Consider the following 22,642-nt stretch of genomic DNA (forward strand, 5'->3'; position numbering starts at 1 on the left):
GCTATGTTGGGAGGTGGGTTTCCATTGGGAAATCATAAGAACGGCAAACACATATGAACAATTGTTGAGTGGTGTACAACAGAGTTGTGGCGGTGGAGGTGCTAGTTGCAGCAGTTGAGGTGCTAATTGCGGCGGTGATTGCTGTTAAGAGAGTAGGTGTAGGAGTGGTCTGGAGGTTGGAGTTAAATGGAAGAGGGGAGGAGTGAGAAAAGGGAAGGAGGAATTAAGGTTGTCTTGATGGGTGTTTTTTTCCTAACAATTGGTGGAGCAATAAGGGGAAGATGAAAACTTTTGTCTGCACTTATTGCACCTAAGGGAATAATATGTTACTTTCAAAAAACAAACATTGGTACAAAATCCAGTAAAAACCCCACTTTTTATTATTCACCCTGTTTAAAAACTTGCTCTTCAAAAACTTATCCAAAAGAGATGAGACCTTTATTCGATAGTATAACTGTGTAGCACTGAATCATTGTAGTATAACCCTAAATCCAAAAGCACTTGTCAGATTCAAGGGAACAAGATCTTCCAATGTGTTATTGCCCTAGAAAATCAGCCAATATGGTAATTCAACTACGAAATATGAGAAAAACATCGGGAATCATCCAGAAAACATCGAGAATTATCTAACTATAGATATATTATAGGGTCGTCCAGAACTTAAGTTCCAAAAGTCTTGGTTCAAAGGGTAATAAAAAGAAGCAAAACTTGAGAATACAGAGAAAAGAAGCTAAAAGTGTATCTAGTCTCGTTCCTGTAAAAACTGCGAACTGCCTGCCTGAGCTACAGCAAACTCCTTATGGATTGATAGTCCATCTCCACATTGAGATGTAAAAAACATAGAATCAGCGTTTCCTACTACTCTACACTACCCCAGCTTAAACAACATACATTAGGGCGGCCAAGCATCTGTCTTTTTACCTCTCAAGACCACTAAACTTTGATTCAGAGAAGGTACTTGTAACCAAGAACAAGCAACAGAATCGTCACAACAGCAGCAGCAGCAACAGAGCCCCAAAGCCAATACTTGTCTGATTTTTTCTTTTTAAGTATAGCCTTTGGGAGAGTACCTCGAGTTCTTATAGGTTTTCGGTGCCTGAGAACATTCTCCTGCAGAGACTTAGCTTTAGACGGGACTGGAGTTTCAATGACTGCTTCCACATCCTCAGATTTCTCAGCTTCATCAGTCTCAGGATTTTCAGTTGGCTCTTCTTCATCGGTTGGCTGAACAGTAGATGCTCCTTTCTTCCTCAATTTTTTTTCACGCTCCTATAATGGGATTAGATATAATTAAAGGGTCATAAGGAATAATTTAAAAGCACCTTTTTTTCTATTTTCCTTTCACATCACAGTAACACCAACCACTCCTTTTTTTCTTCAAGTAAAAAACCAACCACTTTATCAAAAGCACATGTTCAACAAATAAATAAACTAATTATCCCGTATTTTACTAAATGCAACATTTCTACTTTTACACTTACCAATGCATAATTTCCATCTTTAATTATCGATAAATTTTTCAAAAAGTTGACAATCGAAAACTTTAGATTGAGAATATTCTAACAAGAGACCAAACACTTAATAAAAAAAATAAGTGAATTACAAGTACTTTGTACGTGGTAGTTAGTCAAACAATGATACATGAATAGAAGAGCTTCAAATTGACATAACAAGATGGTTTCTTAATCAATGGAACAAATGATCAAATTAATACTACAAAATCAAAAAATGAAACAGAATTTGAGCAAGAGTAGGAGAAGAGGGAAGTGGGGGTAGTTGAGGGAACAAGAATTTACCTTTTGCTTCTTTTCAGCTTCTTTCTGGATTCTAAGAGCTGCTTTAGCAGCAGCTTTGTCTTGCATCTTCTTCTTTCTCTCAAAGGCTTGTCTTTGTTTTTCCTTCTCTTCTTCCTTCTTCGTTTCCTTCAATTTCTCTGCATCAATTGCAGTAACATTTGAGACATCCTTCTTCGGTTTTTCTACCACAAAGACATCTTCTTCCAGGGCTCGTTCTGAAGCAGTTTTTAGATCTTTGCTTCCCTTTTTTAAATCCTTCTGAGCCTTCTCCTCGGGCAATTTTTCTTCTTTTAAAGTAGCCTTTGGAACATCTTTCTGCGGCTTTGATGAGGGTTTAGACACCACAGCTGTCTCAGAAGGTTTTGGGGACTCTGCCCTCACCAGTGGCTTCTCATCAAAATTCCTAATTCGTCCATCTCTGCTCAACTGTCGACGGTCCAGTGATGTCAAGAGTTTCTTCTCATAATCAGCCCTAAAAGTCTTGCTGCTGTTCCATTGGGACATAAATTTCTCAACCTGGAAAATGGGAGATGAATACCATCACATTAGAATGCCATGTGAAACACTGCATATGAAGGGGAAGTACAAGTCTAAGAAAAACCTCAGCATTATAGAGTTCCTCAACGGCCTTCACATCCCTCCTGTTCATAGCAATTTCATTTGCTGTGCTTATAACTCTTCGGTTATCAAAGAAATCTTGATTCTGGAGAAAAAAACAAAGAAAAGAAAAAATAAAATGAGATATTTACTTGTCAGCAAAATGCTCAACCACAAATCCACATATTATGCCCATATATAACACAATCAGCTCAACAATAATTGATGATTGATCACAACATAGACACAATATTAAGGCAGACCCTGATGGTTTAAGCATCAGGTATGAATTTCTTTTGAAGCACCCACCCCCCCTCCCAAAGATAAAGGAAAAGAAAAGAATAAGGACTCTCCTTCAACAGAGACACTCCTTCAACAGAGATAATTGAAGAAATTATTAGGCACACTTCAACAGAGATGGGCAAGAGGATAGGATATGAGGGCGGTGACAACAAAGTCAAGTTGGCCACAGAGAAAGATTCAACATTCAGGCAAGCCACCTGGTGAGCTACCAGTGCCTCACGCCACCTATTTTTTCAGGGAGGGTGGCTTGAACGAAATCTTAAATCTGCAAGTTAAGTTAGCTACCATTCTAGGTGAGAATTAATGCATTACTTCTTCTCCAAACAAGAGCCGGAGGAATTAAATTTAGGGTCGATTATTTAGTTTCAATGCATTTCAAACTAGAAAGCATTCAAGATAGGAAAGAAGAGCTGGAAACAACTTCCATTTTTCATAAAAGTAAAGTCAAAAGAAATCATTGCAAGAAAGCTTATTCAGGTAAATGAATAAGGACCAGCACTTCAAATTCCTTTATCACAATGCAAACATGAAAAAAAAGCGTAGAGACTGATACCAAGTGATACATGACAGCGGCTCATCAAAACAATAAGATTACTCCCATTTTGACAAAGCAAAAAATGTTAGTAATTGAAAAAGGTGTTGGTATCCTGAACCTACTACACCACCAAATCAACTGCCACATTCTAGCTGATCGCATGTGGAAAAATGAAATTCAATGAAAAAATACAATTGACAAGAAGACTGCATAGCTTAAAGTAAAATGTGGTGACAACCCAGAACATTGACAAGCAGGAAATCATGAAATCATATACCAAAGAAGACGAGAACATACCGCTTCGTTTTGTGAAGCCTTTATTTCCTTCACAGTTAAGAGGGCTTTATTTTTCTGATCCTTAACTTTATCCAGCTCAGCTTTTATGGCCTCGATCTGCTTCTTTACTGTACTCAGTTGTGGACTTAAACGATCCTTTTTTGCTTTTATTTCTGCCTGCTGCTTCCGTACTCCATCCAGATCAGTACCTAAAAGCTGTAGAAAAATTTTACCAAAAAATTAAAGTAGAAAATCATAGATACGGAAAGGGTTTGATGATATCTGATCAAGTAATATACCTTGACCTGGTCCTGGAGTGCTTCTTTTTGCCCCATGGATTCCTGAATCTTTGCCCTCATAGCACTATTGGCAATAACCTTCGGTCTTGTTGCCTCCAATTCTTTGATTTCCTTCATAAGTTGTTTCTCCTCTTTCAATGACATAGTTTCATGTTGCATCCGATACTCAAAACTTCGTATCTGCATACATTTATACCAAGGTCAAACACATATCAGCCATTACACTACAGCTGCCTTCCAAGAATTTGTTACTTTGACTCACACGCTGATTAAGCTCCTCCTCAGACGAACATATGCCATATCCCTTCTCTCCACCACTACCACGTAAGGAGCCCAAAGCGCTCTGCAAGGGCTTCATTTCCTCTCTTTTTTCATTTATAAATGCCCGATATTGTGACCCCTCATCCTTAAAAGCATTCAACTCATCATACAGCTCAGATTTCTCAACCTGCAAAACAGTAATTAAGTGCAAATCCTCAAAATCACCATAAAAATTGATAAAGATAACTATCTTTTGCAAGATAGCAACCCAGATCTTGCAATTTCTAGAATATTTCACTCTTTGCTAAAAATCCAATGAAAAGCTGAGAAAGACATGGAACTATGAATCTGGTATATGGGTCGACTGTTGACCCAAGGACAAGAATGAGCAATACTCAAATTGTTCATCAATTTCCATCTGATATACAGGGTTCACATCTTAAGTTATAAAAAGATATCTAAATTAGCAGTGGACAATAAGCTTGAAATGAAGCAGTATCAATGTATCATAGTTCACGTGATATAGAACAAGAGGGATACACTGAACAAAGGTACAAACACAGAGACTTAGTATAAACAATTTCCAAGCAAAGCCATAGAACTATAACTTATACAGGTAAGTACACCCAAGATATTTGTGAACAATTATCAATACAAATGTTCATGCTCTCAGATTATGCACCAACAACAGTAACAATTAGTAAGCCTTTTCAGCTAATGCATTGAAAAAGTTAACAGACGTGAAAGAGATCAGTTGAAGACAAGCACAAAGTTCAGAGGACAAAATATTTGACACGGAAATACCAAATAGTCAAATACTATAGTAATGAGGAAGAGATAGCATCCAGTAGCTTGAAATAAAGATAACAGACAATGTTAGAAGCAACGTGCTAACACTTTATATAGGAACTAATGGTACTGATATAGCTTTTGCGCTCATTGACCTAATTGGAAACAAGGTACAGCATATAGCATTATAGGGTACATCACAATACATAGTAGTGGCATTAATATAGTATATTATTCAGATACACATGATTTCACAATGCTCAAAAGTTAACAAATAATCAGAAAATGAACTCGGACAAAATACTTCTAAGAAGTTAAGTCATCCCCAAAGCAACGATCCAGAGTTCCAAGGGAGTATGGTTTGTTTGATTTCTTATTTGGTCAGGGAAACCACATAGTTCCAAGGGAAGATCTTACTGAGTTAATAAGATATTTCACAGGATAAACCAAATTGCATTCATTTGTTTATGACAATTGCAGCATGGAAGATCAACCATTTAAACTATAGAGCTTCAAAAAAGAAGAAAATAACAAAATAGCTTCTTACTGACATTTTTAACTTTCAAATCTTCAAATAACTGATTGAGTCTTTCGTTTTTCTTTCGAATTTCTTTCTCAATCTGCTCCAATTCAGCCTTCACTTTTGGGTCTTCATAGAGCCGATGCTTGGGAAAATAAAAGCAATGGGTTTGCCTCTCCTGAGGCCATTCATCAACTGCGTCCTTGGGAAAGCCGGCATTTGAGACTTCGTTTGCCTCTCCAGTGGATTGTACTTCATCAACACCGTGTGAACCAAACGTGATCACCTCAGAAAAATCAATTTTCCCATTTTCCTTGTCAAACAATTTACCTTTCACTTCATCATTCACCTTTGGTAACTCAGATCCTGCAACTTCTACACCCATTTCTTATTCCCTACACCAATAACAGATTCTTATTACCACCATGAAATTCAATCTATTCTAATTCTAAACCAATTATATTGCTCACAATTACACTAATTAATATAAAAGTAATACAATAATTAACAAGAAAAGTCAAATTCATAAACCCCATCACAATTCTCCCAAATTCAAATTAATTTAATAAAACTAAAACTTCTACAACCCAAATTTTACAGTAATACCAATTATGTTACTAACACTCTTTATTTAATCTCAAATACCCGTGTTAGACCCTCGAGAATCCGACATGGGTACAAACCGTTCAACCCTTCCCAAAATCAGGGGATTTCACACAAATAGCCAATTCGGACACTTAACATATACATATCACAGATTAACATACCAAAGATCATAACTTTAACAGATCTCAAAAAATGAAATAAAATCAAATCAATCAGATAACAAACATGAATAATTAAGCTCTGAAAAACTGATCTAAAATCAAAAATCAACAACACCCAATTCAAATTACACCAAGAGATTAGCAATAAACATGAATAAATAAGCTCTAAAAAATTGATCTAAAATCAAAAATCAACAACACCCAATTCAAATTACACCAAGAAATGAACAAAGAATCAAAGAAACCAATGAATAAACATGCATGCATCAAAGAAATATAACAGTAAACCCAAAAATCAAACAAAAATCCCAAAAAATATAATTAAAAAAAGGCGATCGATGACAGATCGAATAGATTGGATCAAACAAGAAATGAAAGTAGTTAAAAAAAAAAAAAAAGAGGGATAATTACCGAAAGAGGAAATCTGAAGTGAAGAAGAGTCGTAAGAGAGTTAACAGATCTCAGACTGTTAGAGATAGAAAGAAGAGAGAGAAAGGGAGATAGAGAAAGGGAGACAAGACCAAAGTATGATTTATAGGGTGTGTTCTCCTATATGAAGAATTGGTGATGGAGAAGATTATTTCAGTTTTAAGTAATTTTTCTCCTTTTTTTTTTTTCCTTAAAAAAAAGTGTAAATTTTTTCCTCTAACAACTTGTATAACTTTGGGATTTTTATTTTACACTATGATGTATTGATCTCTATAGGTAAACTTTTCTATCCGTATCTAAAGTCTATTCTCTTTAACTTAATTTCTATTCAATTCAGTTCAGTTTCTGATTTCCTTTTTTCATGAACAATTCAGTTCAGTTCAACTCCAATTAATTTAGTTCAGTTCAGCTCAGTAAATTAAAACATGTCCTTAATTACTCTGTAAATTTTCTCCTCTAACAACTTGTATAAATTTACAGTTTTTATCTATCGACTTGTATAACTTTGTGATTTTCATTATATACTCGAATGTACTAGTCTCTATGAAAACCTTTTTACTCGTATTTAATTACTATGTACCGTTGCTAACTCGAGCTGGGTTGACCTATGAGGGGTTTCAGCCCAGTTAGCTCCTTAGCTTCTTCCTACCTATAAAAACATTTACAAAAATCGGATGTACAATAAAATATTGTACATCCGCTTCAAATTACCTTAAAATGATCAAAAGTTACTCTATAATGAATTAAAGTTATCCATTATATATAAGTTATTCAGTTTTAAATAAAAATTATTTAAACTTTATGGATAAAAGTTACCCTAAATTGAACAAAAGTTACCCTATATTGAACAAAAGTTACCTCGATATACAATAATATTACTATACATCGAATGTGTACAAAAGTTTTTGAAAAAACATACTACCTCCGTTTTTTTTAGTTGACACGTTGTGACTCTAGCACTATTCACACACTTCCTTTTGACCGTGTTTTGTGATTTATACGTAATGAAAATATAGTCATGTGCGGTCTTTTTAGATTCGTCACGATATATATTTTCAAGATATCAACTTTTTATAATTTTTGTTTATCGGTAATTAAAGATATGAACAGTTGAATTTGTATATTGACAAATGTGACTAAAAAAACATGTCATCTAAAAAGAAACGGAGGAAGTATATTGATAGCAATATGATGCACATGATATACTCCATATCATGTATCTATAGGGGAAACTAATTGGGTGGAACTTTGACTTTGGTTTACCTAACATAATTATATAATCAAGACTTTACCTTAGTATGTTTATTATGTACAAGTATATTCTCTACTGAATTAATACTACAAATCTTAATATTCCGTGTATTGAAATTTTTAATTAATCTATGTGTTTATTGTTCTTTAAAATTTGTTTACTCCGCAATACATAACATGTGTTTATTGCTCCATAAAAAGTAAAGAGTGTAGTCGGGATTAATTATTTAGAGGGTATTTGGTCGATCAGCGGTTACTCGATCACGAGTTATTTGGTCAGAAATTACTCGATTGATTAGGTATTACAATTTCTGTTTTGATGTGTGTTGGCCGACCACACGGTGCGCGGGTGGTTAGCCACACAAAAAATGCACAATAGCTTATAAGGTCAAGTTTATCATACGAATATTTTATATTCTTGTTAGTCTAGTACGACTGTACGAGTATAAATATTAGGGGAGAATAAATCGTCTTTTATGGACAATAAAGCGAGAATCAACAAAAATGGAGGATAGCTTTTATGTGATTTGGTGGGTTTACTAAAATCTTCGATAACATCGATTTTGTTTCCGTATAATTTGGAAACGTTTCCACATTTGCTGACAACGTTTACAAACAAATCATACATTATGATGAGTGATGGTGACTTAAAGGTCAAATTAAAAATAAATTTTAATTTTTGAAAAAACATTTTAACTTTATAGTAGTTACTTTTTTTTTTTCCCTTGTGAAAATCGTTTTCTGTGTGGATACATTTATTGCAAAAGATAAGCTTTGTTGGCGAATTGTTGTTGCTTCGCTCAAGCTTAGTGGCTTACTCGAATTAAAAGCTTTTTTTTTTTTTTTTTTTTTTTTTTTTTGTCAAACAATAAATATCCGCTAATTCACAATCAAATATATTGGCCTTGTTATGGATAATTGTTTTTTGGTTCCCTCTAGGTTTTCTCCTTGGGAGGGGTTTTTGGTCCCCTCTAGGGTTTCTCCCTTGGGAGGGTTTTTCTAGTCTCCATTGTTAGATTTTTCTTCTTTTTTTGAAGGTTTTCCTTCAATCTTCTCCTTCTCTCTCTTTCTCTTCCATCTCTTTTCTTCTGATCTTAATTGTAAATTTTTGTAGGGGCTTCCATCGGTATTTTTACCGGTGGTAAGCCCCAAAAAAACTTTTTAATTGCTTTCAATAAAAGATCACATCTTTATGATGGAGTTTGATCTACTATTAGGTTTAATTTATTTGTTTGTTCGTCTGTCAAAGTTTGAAGATTTAGGGTTTCACAATCTCCAAAAGTTTCTAGAAGGCCATATGAGTTTTTTCACCCAAACAACTATTCATATGTGGATCTCAAGCCGAATTAGTGCTAACTCACAGATTGTATTGCTTCAGATGAAGATTTTTATAAAGGCGGTCATTGATCAAATCTGCAATGTAACTAGTTCTAAGGTGAATTGTATTTGTATTGGAATTTTAGATTTCCTCGGAATTGTTTGTAAGTGCCGTTTGGCTATTTTTCATTAATGAAATCCTTTCTCTTCTTGTCAAAAAAAAAAAAAAATCCGCTAATTCACCTTTGAATTATCTTCAATCTCAAAGAATGTAATTTTTACTTTTAGGGGGTGTTCATCATATCATATATAACTAATATATAAAGCTTAACTTTTAGTTAGTGCACGAGACAATGACATTTAACATTCTAATTTTTCAACAAGTGTCGCGTCATGTTGGATAGATTTGGATAAACTACATAGGATAAAAATGTTAGTTTAATTTAAAATTTTATTTTCAATCAAATTTAGATAGAATTTTAGGATAAAATTATTAGTTTAGATTTTTATTTTTGATAAAATTCCAATATTCATATGTACAAATTGAATTACAATTTTATTCAAAAAAGTTTTAGATTATAATCCTCAATCATTATCATCATCATATAAATTTATTTTTTATATCATTATCTATTTATAATATATTCTAATCGATTAAAATAATATACTTCACAATCTAATATAATTTTATTACTATGTAGGCATGTCAATTAGGGTCGGGTCATGAGTCATTTCAGATCGAGTTACTTCAGGTTACAGGCCAAGAATTGTTCAACCCTTGCCCAAAGTTTTGTTCAGGTCAACCCAACGGGCTTTGAACAATTTTTTTATTTTTATTTTTTTTGTTAATTTTTTTAAAAAAATTTATGTATTTAATCGAACATTTTTACCAACATTATTATTAGTCATTATATGCCTACTATATCCGTTCAAAAAAAAATGCCTATTAGATTGCAAATCGTTACAAAAGCACATCAATTCCTAACTAATTTTGTATCAATTATATATTTTAAATTTTGACATATAGATTAAAAATTTATCTTAAAAAATCAATAAACAACCCGGGCATCGCACAGGCACAAAACACTTGGCATTTCAACTTTTTGCTAAGTGTCACGTCACGTAGGCGACATTTAATTATTAATATGACACGTAAGAATTATTTGAATATATGTTTTGTAAAAAAAAAAAAAAAAAAGCTAGATAAATTTAGTAGGATAAAAAAAGTTATTTTAGTGTTTTATTTTCAATAAAATTTGGATAATTTAATAGGAAATAAATTATTTTAGAGTTTTATTTTCAATAAAACCTTTGGTTTAGAACTTTATTTTCAATAAAATACCAATATTTTTATACAAATGACGAATCTAGAGAGGTACAAAAGGAAAAGAAAATAAAAATTCAAAGAGACATTTTATTATATATAATTGTTCTCTTAAGTTTTAACATGCAACCAGTTTTTCTAGATGTTCAGAGAAAATGAAAAGAGATCACAACTTTAGACAACCGTTTATTTTGTTTGTACATTATTACTTCTAATTTTTTTAGATTGTCAAGTGATTATTAATCCCTAAAATACCCATAAATAGACAAGTATGATTGTCAAGTGATTATTAATCCATTAAATACCCAGAAACGGACAAAAATGATTGTCAAGTGATCATTAATCCATGAGTCGAAAATTCAAATAACAAATATATTTTAGATAAAAAGTTTGATTTTAAAATTCAATAAAAACAACCCGGACATCTTACGGACACAAAACTAGTTATTGATAAATTGAAATCTAATCCAATTGTAGTTGAATTATCAATTTAGATCGAATTCATACTTTAATTTGAATCGAATCAGGTTGAATTTTTTTTTTTTATAATTCGAATTGGATCGGATTGACCCTAATCGGATTCGAATAAACCGAAAAACCAAATTGAAACTAAGTTCCTATGAATATGGGCAATTAGTATTAGGTACTCCTGGAGTACCAAGTATTGTACTTTAGAGCCCAAGCCCAATCTAATAAATGAGATTAAAACCTGTAGACACCCAAATGTGTCTCCCCAAAACCAAACCCAGTGATGAATACCTTTCACGTCATTTGATTATCGAACAAAGTGAAAGTGTTAAAAGTCTAGTGATGAGGATGTTTTTATTAAAATATATCTTTTTTCTGTTTTAGAAAATATTTCTTTTCTTACTCTATTTATGAAAACGTGCAGTCCAGTTTAGTTTGGTCCATGATATGGGTCCAATAATAGTGTAGTTGGATGGGGCTTGAAAAGACCTTTCCAACGATATATTATAAGCCCAATTCCGATGAATAATGAGGAAGTTATGGGCAAAATACTAAACTGGGCTCAAACCGGATTTTACCTACGGCCCAATGATCATGTGGAGGGTCCAAAGGTTTAACCCCATTCCTAAACTAATTAGGATTAATTAGAAGCTTCAATAAGATTCTAAAAGATCTTAATTATCCTTTTTGAAAAGATAAAATCAAAGAGTTTGAAATTGAATAAAAACTTTCCTTTTTTAAAACTTTCCTTTTTTAAGTCCTAATTCTATTCGAATTTAAAGATGTTCAAAGATAGTCAGATATTATTTTCGTGCCTCATAATTTTTATCCAAATCTTATATGGTTGGATAGATCTTGAAATTATCTTTCCAATGATATATTATAATATTAATTCCGAGCTATAACGAAAAAGATATGAAAGGAATACGAAACTCCATCCAAAACTGACACCGTTCCACTATTTCGGCCATATCTTTTTATCTACAAAAGATTTTAATCTGATTCTAATTGTATTGGAAATTAGACTTCAAGAGATTTCCAACGACATATTATATGACTTATTTGGACTTCTGGATCAAAAGTTATGATAAAAACAAAATTCGCAAAAACTGCTGACCGACGAGTTTTATTTCGATTCGAATTCGGATTCTTTTCTTATTCTTCGACTCTCTTTTTTCCTATAAATAGAGGTCATATCTCCCCTTTTTCAATCATCTAAAACAATCATCTTTCTCTCTCTAAAGCTAGAAGCTTTCTCTCTCTTTTTCTAAACCTTCCCTCTTACAAAATTCCGCATTCACGAGATCTAGATACACCTAGCCAAGATCGAAGTTGCCTTCTAACAGGCTAAAGTTGTATCACCTAATCAAAAGTATTACCTAAATCCTCTAACTAAAGTAGATAGGGAAGTAGGGTCGAATCCACAGGGAAACTGGTCTTTCTACTCCTAATTAATTAATATAATCTAAATCATTAAAGTAACCAATTTGTTGTTTGTAATGTGAAATTATACTACGAAGATTAAGTTTAGGGAGAAAGTTGATAATAAGAAGGCCTAGGGTCATAGGTTCACCAATAATTAATATTACGGGATAAAACATAACAATTAATAATCAACATTGCACAAATAACATGATTAACGGGCTCTCGCAATTTAATAACCAACATAGATCTAACAGGCTCTCGCAATTTACTAGATCTAAGTTCCTATTGAAAATAGCCTTTAATATCAAATTAACATCTGCTCGATTCATCAATTCAATATTGCTAAACATTCACAATCAAATTACATCTGCTCGATTCATAATCTAATTGCAAAGAATTAAAACAATTCAATAAGAAATTATCATGCAATATCAATAATCAATAATAACAAATTATCCCTTCATATTAATTATGGATCCCCATAAACCCTAGAATTAAACTACTCGGACATAATTAAATCTAAAACATGCAAAGTAATAAAGTAAGCCATAAGGAATTGAAAGGAAGAAATTACTGAAATTAATTGAAATAGAAATCGTACCAAGACGGCGGAATTACAAAGTAGTCGAGAACAAGAGTAAGGTAGAGAGAAAAGTCTAGAGAGAGAAAATATTAAGTAGAGAGAGAAAGTGAAAAGAAAAGAGTTTAAGAGAAGAGAGAAAGAGAAAAGTTAGAGAGAGAAAAGAGAGAGTAAGGGAAGGGAGAAAAGAATTCCCCCCTAAATTCGCTTAACAAAAGCGTGTTTATACTAAGCTAGAAAATCCTAATTTAAAACAAATTAAACGACGCTTAAAACGTCCTCCAGAAACACGCGCCCGATCGGGCGCGCCTTTTTGATCGGACGAAGGGCTGCTGCGATATAAGTCTTCTTTGCCCGATCGGGCGCGCTATCGGGCGGATCATCGGGCGGACACCTTTGGGCCGCTTGGACTCCTCGTTTGGGCTCGTAACTTGGCCCAAACCAAATATCCTCTTTGGGGCTTAAATCATTCAGTCCAAATGCCTCGTCTTCACACAAGTCGAGCCCTTATTCACCGGCTTGATTACTTTAACCGATCTTGGGCTATGAAAGATGGTCGTGCTCCTCCAATGCTCGTAGTTGCTCCATAAAATCCCGGGAAAATGCTCCAAAGGTGAAATTCCCTACAAAACTCAACCAAAACTACGAAAACACTAGAAAACACATATTAGTAATAAAAGTGGCTCTAAAGAGCCAAAAACACTACTAATTATGACCAAGGGACGGGGGTAAAATACTATATAAAATAGATATATCACCTTCGCCCTAGACGTGAAAGGTTATAATTTCTGAGGGTTTGGTCTCAAATCTCTATTTCAATTATTTAATTGTTTGATTTTATATTTTCTTTGAAGTTACTAACGCGTGTATTTTGTTATTAGAAAGAAATACGAGGCATCAAAGTATGTAATCTTATTGTTCTATTCTTGTAGAAAGCATGTTTAAATGTGTTTAATTCCTAGTATCATGTTAGGATGTTATTATTGCTTTCTAGTAGCATGTTTAGGATGCCTTTTACTCTTTTCTAATATCATGTTAGTACCATGTTAGGTTTAAAGCTTTGATCTTTATTGTTTAGTGACATGCTAGGGTTTGTTATTAATCTTGTTAGTATCATGCCTAGGATCTTGCTACTAATATTATGCTTTAACATGATTATGATAATTATGATTATTATGATTGTTATCATGATTATGATTATTATTTTTATGATTATTATGTTGCTTGATATATTTATATTGTTATTGCTTGATCACGCCTTTTATGCATGTTTAAAGGGAATTTGTACTTGTAATCACGCTTAATAAGATAATTAATAATCTTGTTTAGGGTTAATTTGATTATAATTCAAGTGATCGCCAATAATAGTTTTGCTTGTGCATTAAGTTCAACCAACATAGATAAACAGGTTTAGGGTTAATCTGTTGATTGCATGCTTGTCAGAAAGCGCACATGAATACGAGAAGAATAAAGTAGAGGCCTATTTAGGGCAGGTTCAATCTCTTTTAGGTTGGATTTGTACCTTCATCCCCGAACCCTATTTGGTTCAAGACCTTTTGGAGTTGACGATCTCCTGGATCGTTAAGGGGTGTAATCTTCACCTTGTGAACGGTTTACAAGTTCCTAAAACTTGTTGGCGACTCTTTTGCTCTAGCTTCCTTCCCTTTGGACGCCACCATGCTTAAGTGTATGATTTCAGTGGGGTTCAAGTTTGGGGTAATGCTTGAAATATTCCCTACAAAACCCAACTAACGAAATTAAAGCATGCAAGACTAAATTTGACAAAATAACTTAGGAAAAGCAATTAACATGAAAATAACTTCATATATAAAAGAAAGGTGGATGAAAAAAAATCAAATCATTTCATTTTACTCCACTACTTTTACTGTCTCTATCTCCATTTGAACTAATCCTGCAAAATTCTTCTATAGTGTCCATTGAAGGCCAAATTCGACTTTAAGATCATGTCCAAAATCAACATAAATTACCGAAATGTGCATCAAGAGAAGTAAGTATTTGTATAATTTATAAATTATTTCGCAATTGTACATTTATAACATGAAATTTGCAATTAAAACATGCAAATATGGTAAATCAATTATATGGTAATGAAGAACTAGATGAAAGAATTGCATATTTACAAACAAAAATTATGGATAAGTTTTTCTAAATCAAACCTATGTTACTTAGGAAAATATTATTTCCGAATTGACAAATTTATTGCATTCTACTATAGAATATATTCCAAGAATAGGTGAATTTAGCTGAATTTTGGTTCCAAACTTGTTCTTTTGATCAATGTTGTTCTAGGCTTTGTTATTTATCATGGAATATTATGTTAATTTATTGTAAAGTCAGATGTATATTTCTAAAGTGTGTTTTATTAGAGTATAATTTTTCTTTAAATCATGTTATTTTGCATAATATCTAATGTTATTTTAGTTAAAATCTAATGTTATTCTAGTTAAAATCTAATGTTATTTTGGGTTGATCATGTGTTGTTTTAGTCTTTGAAAATAGATTTTTGTTAGGCAGAATTATTTCATGTTTTTTTAAAACACCATTTGTTATTTTATTTCACAAATGATGATATATTGTTTTCAACCTAATGTTATTTTATTTTACCATGTGTTATTTTAATGAAATCCTTACTTTGTGTTGTTTTGTTATTTTAATGTATTGGTCGGGCCTAAATCTATCTAGGGTGAGCAAGGTATCGTATCCATAAGGATGTCTACTCAATTACCAAGTTAAGAAACTAAAATATTATTTAGACAACGGAAAATATGAGAAAAATACTACTAAAGCTATAAACGATTAAAGTTGCAAAGTAATAAAATGACAGACAAGAAAGAAGAATAGTTCTAGGTTTTGGGTTTCGCCAATTACTCTCTACAATGGGTTGAATAAATATGGAAGTAGTAATGAAGTCTTGATATGCATCTAGAAATGCATATCAAGCGAACGGGGTCAGTTTGGAAGGACAAAAAACGGAGTGGGACCCTTAGAACGATATAAAGTAAAACGGGTCAGGAAAAAAGAGGAACAAAAAAGGTAAATACATTTAAAGTTAAAAAGTATTGTACATAAATATACGTATAGCAAAACAGTAGATCTGAGTAAACACTTTTCCTCTTACTCACCCTCTCATTCACTTTCCTCTTTTCCCACTCTCTCTCCTTCCAAGCCGATGAACTTCTCCTCGAAGACGATGAATTCGAAGGACTTTCAAAGTAACAATCATCTATAATGAGTAACAGTCCTTTTCCAGTGAAATCCCGGCGATGAGTAAGGAGGAGGAAGCTCTACAGAGGCGGTTATCCTGTATGCCTTGCTTCGACGCCCTCTGGTTTTGCTATCGTAATTTCTCTCTCCTCTCTTCTTCTTCTTCTTATCTAAATTTCTATTAATACCTGCTTCTATTTTTCCACGGCACCAGTTCATCAGTTGCAGCAATATTATCGGCTTGGAGTTCTCGACAATTGTTCCACTTTCCATGTTGGAACTTTCTCTGCTCGTCTTACATCTTGGTCTCCTATGGTGGTTAGACCAGTTCACTATTTTAAATTCAAACCCATTAATGTATTGTTTCTGGGTATTTTAAATTGATTTTCTTATGCAATCTGGGTTTTTTTGGGTGGAATTAATTGAATCCGAAATACAGGGTTTTGTGGGGTTTGATAGGTTGGAGGAAGATGTTTTTTTTTTAATCATAATTCTTGGATTTTGATGATTAATTGAGAAATTTGATTGAATGTAAAAGGGGTTTATTGATCCTTTCAAGTAACTCTGGAATTTGAGGTTTGTAATTGACCAAGAAGCGTAGCACTGGCATTGTAAGGGCCTGTTTACATTTACTAAACTGAGTTGAAGTGAAGTGAACTGAACTGATTGGAGCTGAACTAAACTGAACTGATTGGAGCTAAATTGAACTAAACTAAACTAAACTGAATATTTTATGAGAGAGGGAAATTAGGAGCTGAACTGAACTGATTGGAGCTGAACTGAACTGAACTTAACTGAAATGAAGTAAATGTGAACAAACCCTAAGTAAAAATATTCTGATTTGGAGGTCAAATTGTAATCATTTTTATTCTTTTGAGGTTTGTTATTTGAAATACGCTCTACTCATAGAAAATTAGTTCAGAACAACAATGCAATCAACCTTAAACAATGCAATTATTATTACTTTTTTTTTTTCACTAAATTGATATACATAATTATGTTAACAAGGTGCTGCTTGGGGGTTCTACTCTTAAGAAAGTTCCTATACTTTTGACACTATCGAAGGCTCGAAGAGTTTTAGTGCCTATATGATAAAATATTCAAGCCCAACAAGATAGTTTGGAAATGCCGATTTCCATTTGTTTAAACCAAAATGGGAGGATTCCGAATGTGCACATATAGGCAACGGACTGTTTCAAGGTGATGAGATATATGGTGTATGGTTGCGAGTGTGCGATCAAGGGGTGACATGCTTTCATTGTGGACTATAAATGCCGCAACTGAAGCTGTGCAGATGGGCATTGGGAGGAAGTGGAAAGATATAATTGACATTACATACAAAATTAACTACAACTAAACTTGTTTGATGATGCCAAAAAGGATACGAAGTAATAAATTAACTATAACTTGTTTACAACCCTAAGTTATGTTGATCTCTTCTTTCTGTGGGCAGTTTTTCTTAGAGGCTCGACTTCAATTTTTTGTGCACTACAATTTGTTTTACCTGTTCATTGTGGCCTTTTAGGCCTTAGATGGAAATGAGCATTCAATCTATTTTCTATTTTCCGTGTATATTTCATGATTGTATTTTTTTGTGAGTTTTGAACCTTTATTCTGAAGCTATTTCAAAACATGCCAAAAATAAATTTATGTTAACATCTATTATTATGGTGGAAAAAGTTTATATCAGAACTTGATGGCCTGGTCAAACAAGTTATAGAAAGTAGTAAACTAGTAATGTACCATCCCCTTTTTAATTTCAAAATTAATTTAGGTTATAAGCTAGAAATGAACTTCTTCCACCACAATTGCTTAAAGTTCAACTGTAAAATATAAACATGCAACACTTCATACTAATGGCCTAAAAAAGGACTCAAGTAAAAGTAATAGATGGAGCTTGTTTGAATGAAAGTGTTGTAAAACATGTAAAAATTGTCACGGTCTCTTGCTTGGAAAATCACTAACTAATTATGCACTTTTTATAAGGAACTAATTATGCACTAATTACTATTTTAGACTTACTTTGTTCATTTTTGATATATATGAATAAATGTCATTTGATTACTCATAAATGTCACGAATTATTTATGTAATATAATCATTTGATTAATCGTAATGACTTTTTTCGTACCGAATGGTACCATTAACATACACAAGGGTACCACTGAATTACACAAGGGTATTTTAATGATGCTAGTGTGCCACTAACATACAGAAGGGTACCACTGACATTTAATAAAACTATATTTCAAAACACAAAATCAAATGGTAGATAAGAACTAAGTGTCTTTTAATGTCACAATGATACCACTGCATATTAAAAGCATTCCATTATAATATCGTACGATACAATTGAAAAACGAATAGCATTGAGTAAAACAAGGGTGCATTTGTTATCCACGAGGGTACCATTGGCACCTACTAGGGTACCACCATAACCCTAAATTCCTATGGGAAATATTTTAAGGTGTTAAATGCCTAATCCAAATAATAACAACATGTACACGCTCTAATGCGAAAATAAGTATTATGTATATTATAATAGAATTTAATAGTTTTATATCATGTTATAGTAAATAAGTAAAGTAGTAATTACATCAAAAAGTAGAAGTTGTTTAATCAGAAAATTGAGAACCACAAGGACGGGTGATAAGAATTGATATGAATTGGAAGACAAATTCTAACTACTTGAACTATCTCTCACTCTCTATAAGTAGAAGTTGTGAAGTGTAAGTGTTTAAACTTGATGATATTAGGGTTTGTTCTGTTCACCTTATTTTCACTTATTTCAGGTTTGATAAGTTCAGATTAGTTCAGTTCAGGAAAAACAAGTTCTAATAAGGGTTGCCCAAGTTCAAATTACAACTAAAATAAGTTCAGTTAAATTCAGATAAGTGAAAATCAGGTGAATAGAACACGCTCTATATGCAGTTTCAAAAAGGCTATGTATATTATCTATGTGTAATGAACTTGATCATGACCATAACTCTGTGTAATGAACTTTGTTTAAATTAATGTCATTGTGTTTTTATTGTGTTTATGACTCATTTTTTGGTAATGTGATGTCATTGTGTTTTTATTTATTTGATTTGAGTTGTAAAATATTTATTTGGTTTGAGTTATACCCTTACAATAACTTAATGAAACCCTTCCAAGTCAATATGAAGAGTTGTACCCTTCATTGTTCCAGTGGAAACCAGAGTACCCTTCATTGCTTCAATGGAACCCAAGAGTTGTACCCTTGACTGTTTCAATGGAACCCTATAGTGTTTCAGTAGAACCCTACAATAATTTAGTGGATCCTTTCCAATTCAGTCAAAACAGTTGTACTCTTCTTGTTTCAATGGAACCCTTCTATATTTCAGTAGAACCCTTATAATTTAATGCATTCCTTCCAATTCAGTGTAAAGAGTTGTACCCTTGATTGTTTTAAAGGAACCCTATTATACTTTAGTGGAATCCTTCCAATTTAGGGTATAGATTTGTATTCTGTATTCTTTTTTAAGTTGATCTAAAACAAAAAACAATTAACAATAGATTCAATGAATAATGAGCAATAGCTTCAAATTTAACATTTTTTTTCATGAACTTCATAATTAATATAAACCTTTTATATTCCAAACAACAAGTTAGATCAATAGATGATTACTTGTAATATCAAATCTAACAGATTTTCACGTCAAATTTAATGGTTCAAACACAAACATGTTTGTTCTGTCAATAATGTTCTTAAGATATTTTTATTCTCTATATTTAATACGAACAATATCAATATTCTTAAGACATTTACTGGTATTAACTTATTACCCACAAAAATATAATCGTACTTGTTAAGTGGTACAATAATTAGATGTACCCTAAACATAATTAAAGAGTGTTCACCAAAGAATAAAAAATAAATAAAAAAATAATCAAACCCCAATTTGTGACCGAATTAGCTTACAATCGTTTCATACTCTCGGTGTTCTTTACCCATTTCGTAAGGATACGATCCTCTACTTACCCTAGACTTGTCTTAGGTTGGTTTAGTTAGAAGTATTATTTGGTTTAGGGTGATTATCCAACGACCGATTATTCCTCTACCACTCATAACTATATTTATTTTTACGTATAATCACAAACATTAGTCAAAGAAAATTATATGAATAGTGCAAAAAGTCAAAGCATTTCATTTATTTAAACACAGAGGGAGTAAAAAAAATGTCATGATCGCTTCTTTGGAAAATCACTTTGACTAATTATGCACTATTCAATCACTATATTTGACTTATTTTTTTGCCTAGAACAAAATAAATAAATGTCATTTGATTACTCATAAATGTCATGATTTATTTATGTAATTTATCTTTGATTACTCATGAATGGCACGATTTATTTATGTAATATATCATTTGATCACTCATCATTATAGCTTTTTCCATATAAAAGGGTATCATTAAATTACAGAAGGGTACCACTGATATTATATTTCATTCAACTATTATTCAAAATACAAGAGCAAATGGTAGATAAGAACTAAGTATCTTTTAATGTCACAATGATACCACTGAATGTTAAAATGGTTCCATTATAATATCGAGTACAACTGAAACATGGACATCATTGAGTAAAACAAAAGTACACTTGACATCCACGAGGGTACCATTGGTACCTACTAGGGTACCACCACAGCCGTAAAGTTCTATTTAAAAAAAAATATTTTAGGGTCTTTATTAAATGTCTATTATTCCAAATAACATGTACACACTCTAATGTTTAATTAAGTATTGTGTATGCTATGATGATTATTTTTTTTTTTCTTTTTTTTTGTTCCTGTTAAACTCAAAAAGTAGGATTTGTTAAAACATAAAGTTGAAAAGTGAAATGGGGCAAAAAAAAATAGGGACATAGGGAATATAAAGATGGGCATGAGCCAGGTCGGCGACACAGACCCGACACGAAAATGGCACGACATAGCACGACACGAGCACACCAGCGGTACGGCACGATGACCGAGGAGTGGGCCATGCCGTGAACACGATTTCGAAAATTTGGCACAAGCACGGCACGAACCCGCGGGCGGCACAGTATTTTGGCCCGTGAGCACGGCCAAAGCACAGCATGCGGCACGCTAGGCACGGCACGACTACTAATTCGCTGCTTCAAATAAAATAATAATAAAAATAACATAAATAATAAAGAACTATAATAAAAAAAGAACAATAATAATATAATAATAAAATAACATAAATAATAAAGAACTATAATAAAAAAAAGAACAATAATAATATAATAATAAAATAACATACACATCATATAACTAATATATAAAGCTAAACTTTTAGTCAGGTCATGAAACAGCGACACTTGGCGTTCCAACTTTTCACCAAGTGTCGCGCCACGTTGGATAGATTTAAATAGACTTCATAAGATAAAAAAGTTAGTTTAAAATTCTTTTTGGATAGAATTTTGGATAAAATTGTTAGTTTAGAGTTTTATTTTCGATAAAATACCAATATTTCAGATGTATTATAATTTTATTCAAAAAAATTATTAGATTATAATTATAAAAAATTATCATACACATTTATTTTTTATATAATAATATATTTTAGAGCGAAGGAAGTAGTTCAATGTGTAAAATATCCATTTATAATATATGCTAATCAGTTAAAAGGATATACTTCACAACCTAATAGAATTTTATTACCATGTAGACCTGTCAATTAGGGTCGGGTCTTAAGTCATCTCGGATTGGGTCACTTCAGGTTACGAGTCAAGAAATGTTCAACTCTTGTCCAACGTTTTTGGTTCGGGTAAATCCAACGGGATTTGAACATTTATTTTATTTATTTCTAATTTTTTATTTTTTTAATGTATTAAATCGAACATTTTCACCAACATTATTATTAGTCATTACATGTCTACTAGATAACAAATTGTCACAAAACCACATCAATTCCTAATAACTAATTTTGTATCAATGATATATTTTATAATTTGATATATAGATTAAAAATTTATCTTAAAATTTAATAAACAACCCGGATCGCACTGGGTAAAAAATTAGTAAATTAATAAAATTATTTAAATAGTGTATCCATTTTAAAAGTTGTTCAAAAAAAATATATCGATTTTTTTTAAAATAAAAAAAATGGGCGGGCAGGCGGCACGGTGACCGGCCCGGCCAGCACGCCAGGCACGTGGGTCGTGCTGTGTCGTGGGCTGGGGTGTGCGAAATGGGGGCTCGGCACGACACGGACTGCCAAAATGCAGGCACGACACGAGCCACCACTAGGCACGGCGAGGCACGGCCTGCGGTGGCCCGGCACGGCACGTTGCCCACCTCTAGGGAATATACTACCTCAGATTTTTTTTATGTGTAACTTTGGAGAATTATTTGTGAAATAAAAAAAAAATTCCAAAATTACATATAAAAAAATCGGAGGTAGTATAAGCCATCACATTATGTGAAGGAACCGATTGGACTATATTAGATTA

The 22,642-nt window shown here is 32.7% G+C and overlaps 1 protein-coding gene across 1 annotated transcript; it reads right to left on the reverse strand.

Annotated features, from left to right (window-relative positions):
- Window positions 1-622: 622 nt before the first annotated feature.
- Window positions 623-6,697, reverse strand: LOC145574851 (proton pump-interactor 1-like). The gene is made up of 8 exons (XM_081632711.1): window positions 6,555-6,697; window positions 5,408-5,771; window positions 4,069-4,254; window positions 3,807-3,986; window positions 3,529-3,723; window positions 2,398-2,499; window positions 1,797-2,312; window positions 623-1,269 (listed from the first exon to the last, which is right to left on the reverse strand). Exons 2-8 carry the CDS (start codon window positions 5,759-5,761, stop codon window positions 946-948), a joined length of 1,857 nt encoding a protein of 618 aa, XP_081488837.1. The 5' UTR covers window positions 5,762-5,771; window positions 6,555-6,697; the 3' UTR covers window positions 623-945.
- Between the last annotated feature and the right edge of the window lie 15,945 nt (window positions 6,698-22,642).

The sequence above is a fragment of the Chenopodium album genome, chromosome 13, assembly GCF_948465745.1.
Source record: "Chenopodium album chromosome 13, dcCheAlbu1.1, whole genome shotgun sequence".
Taxonomy (NCBI): Eukaryota; Viridiplantae; Streptophyta; class Magnoliopsida; order Caryophyllales; family Amaranthaceae; genus Chenopodium; species Chenopodium album.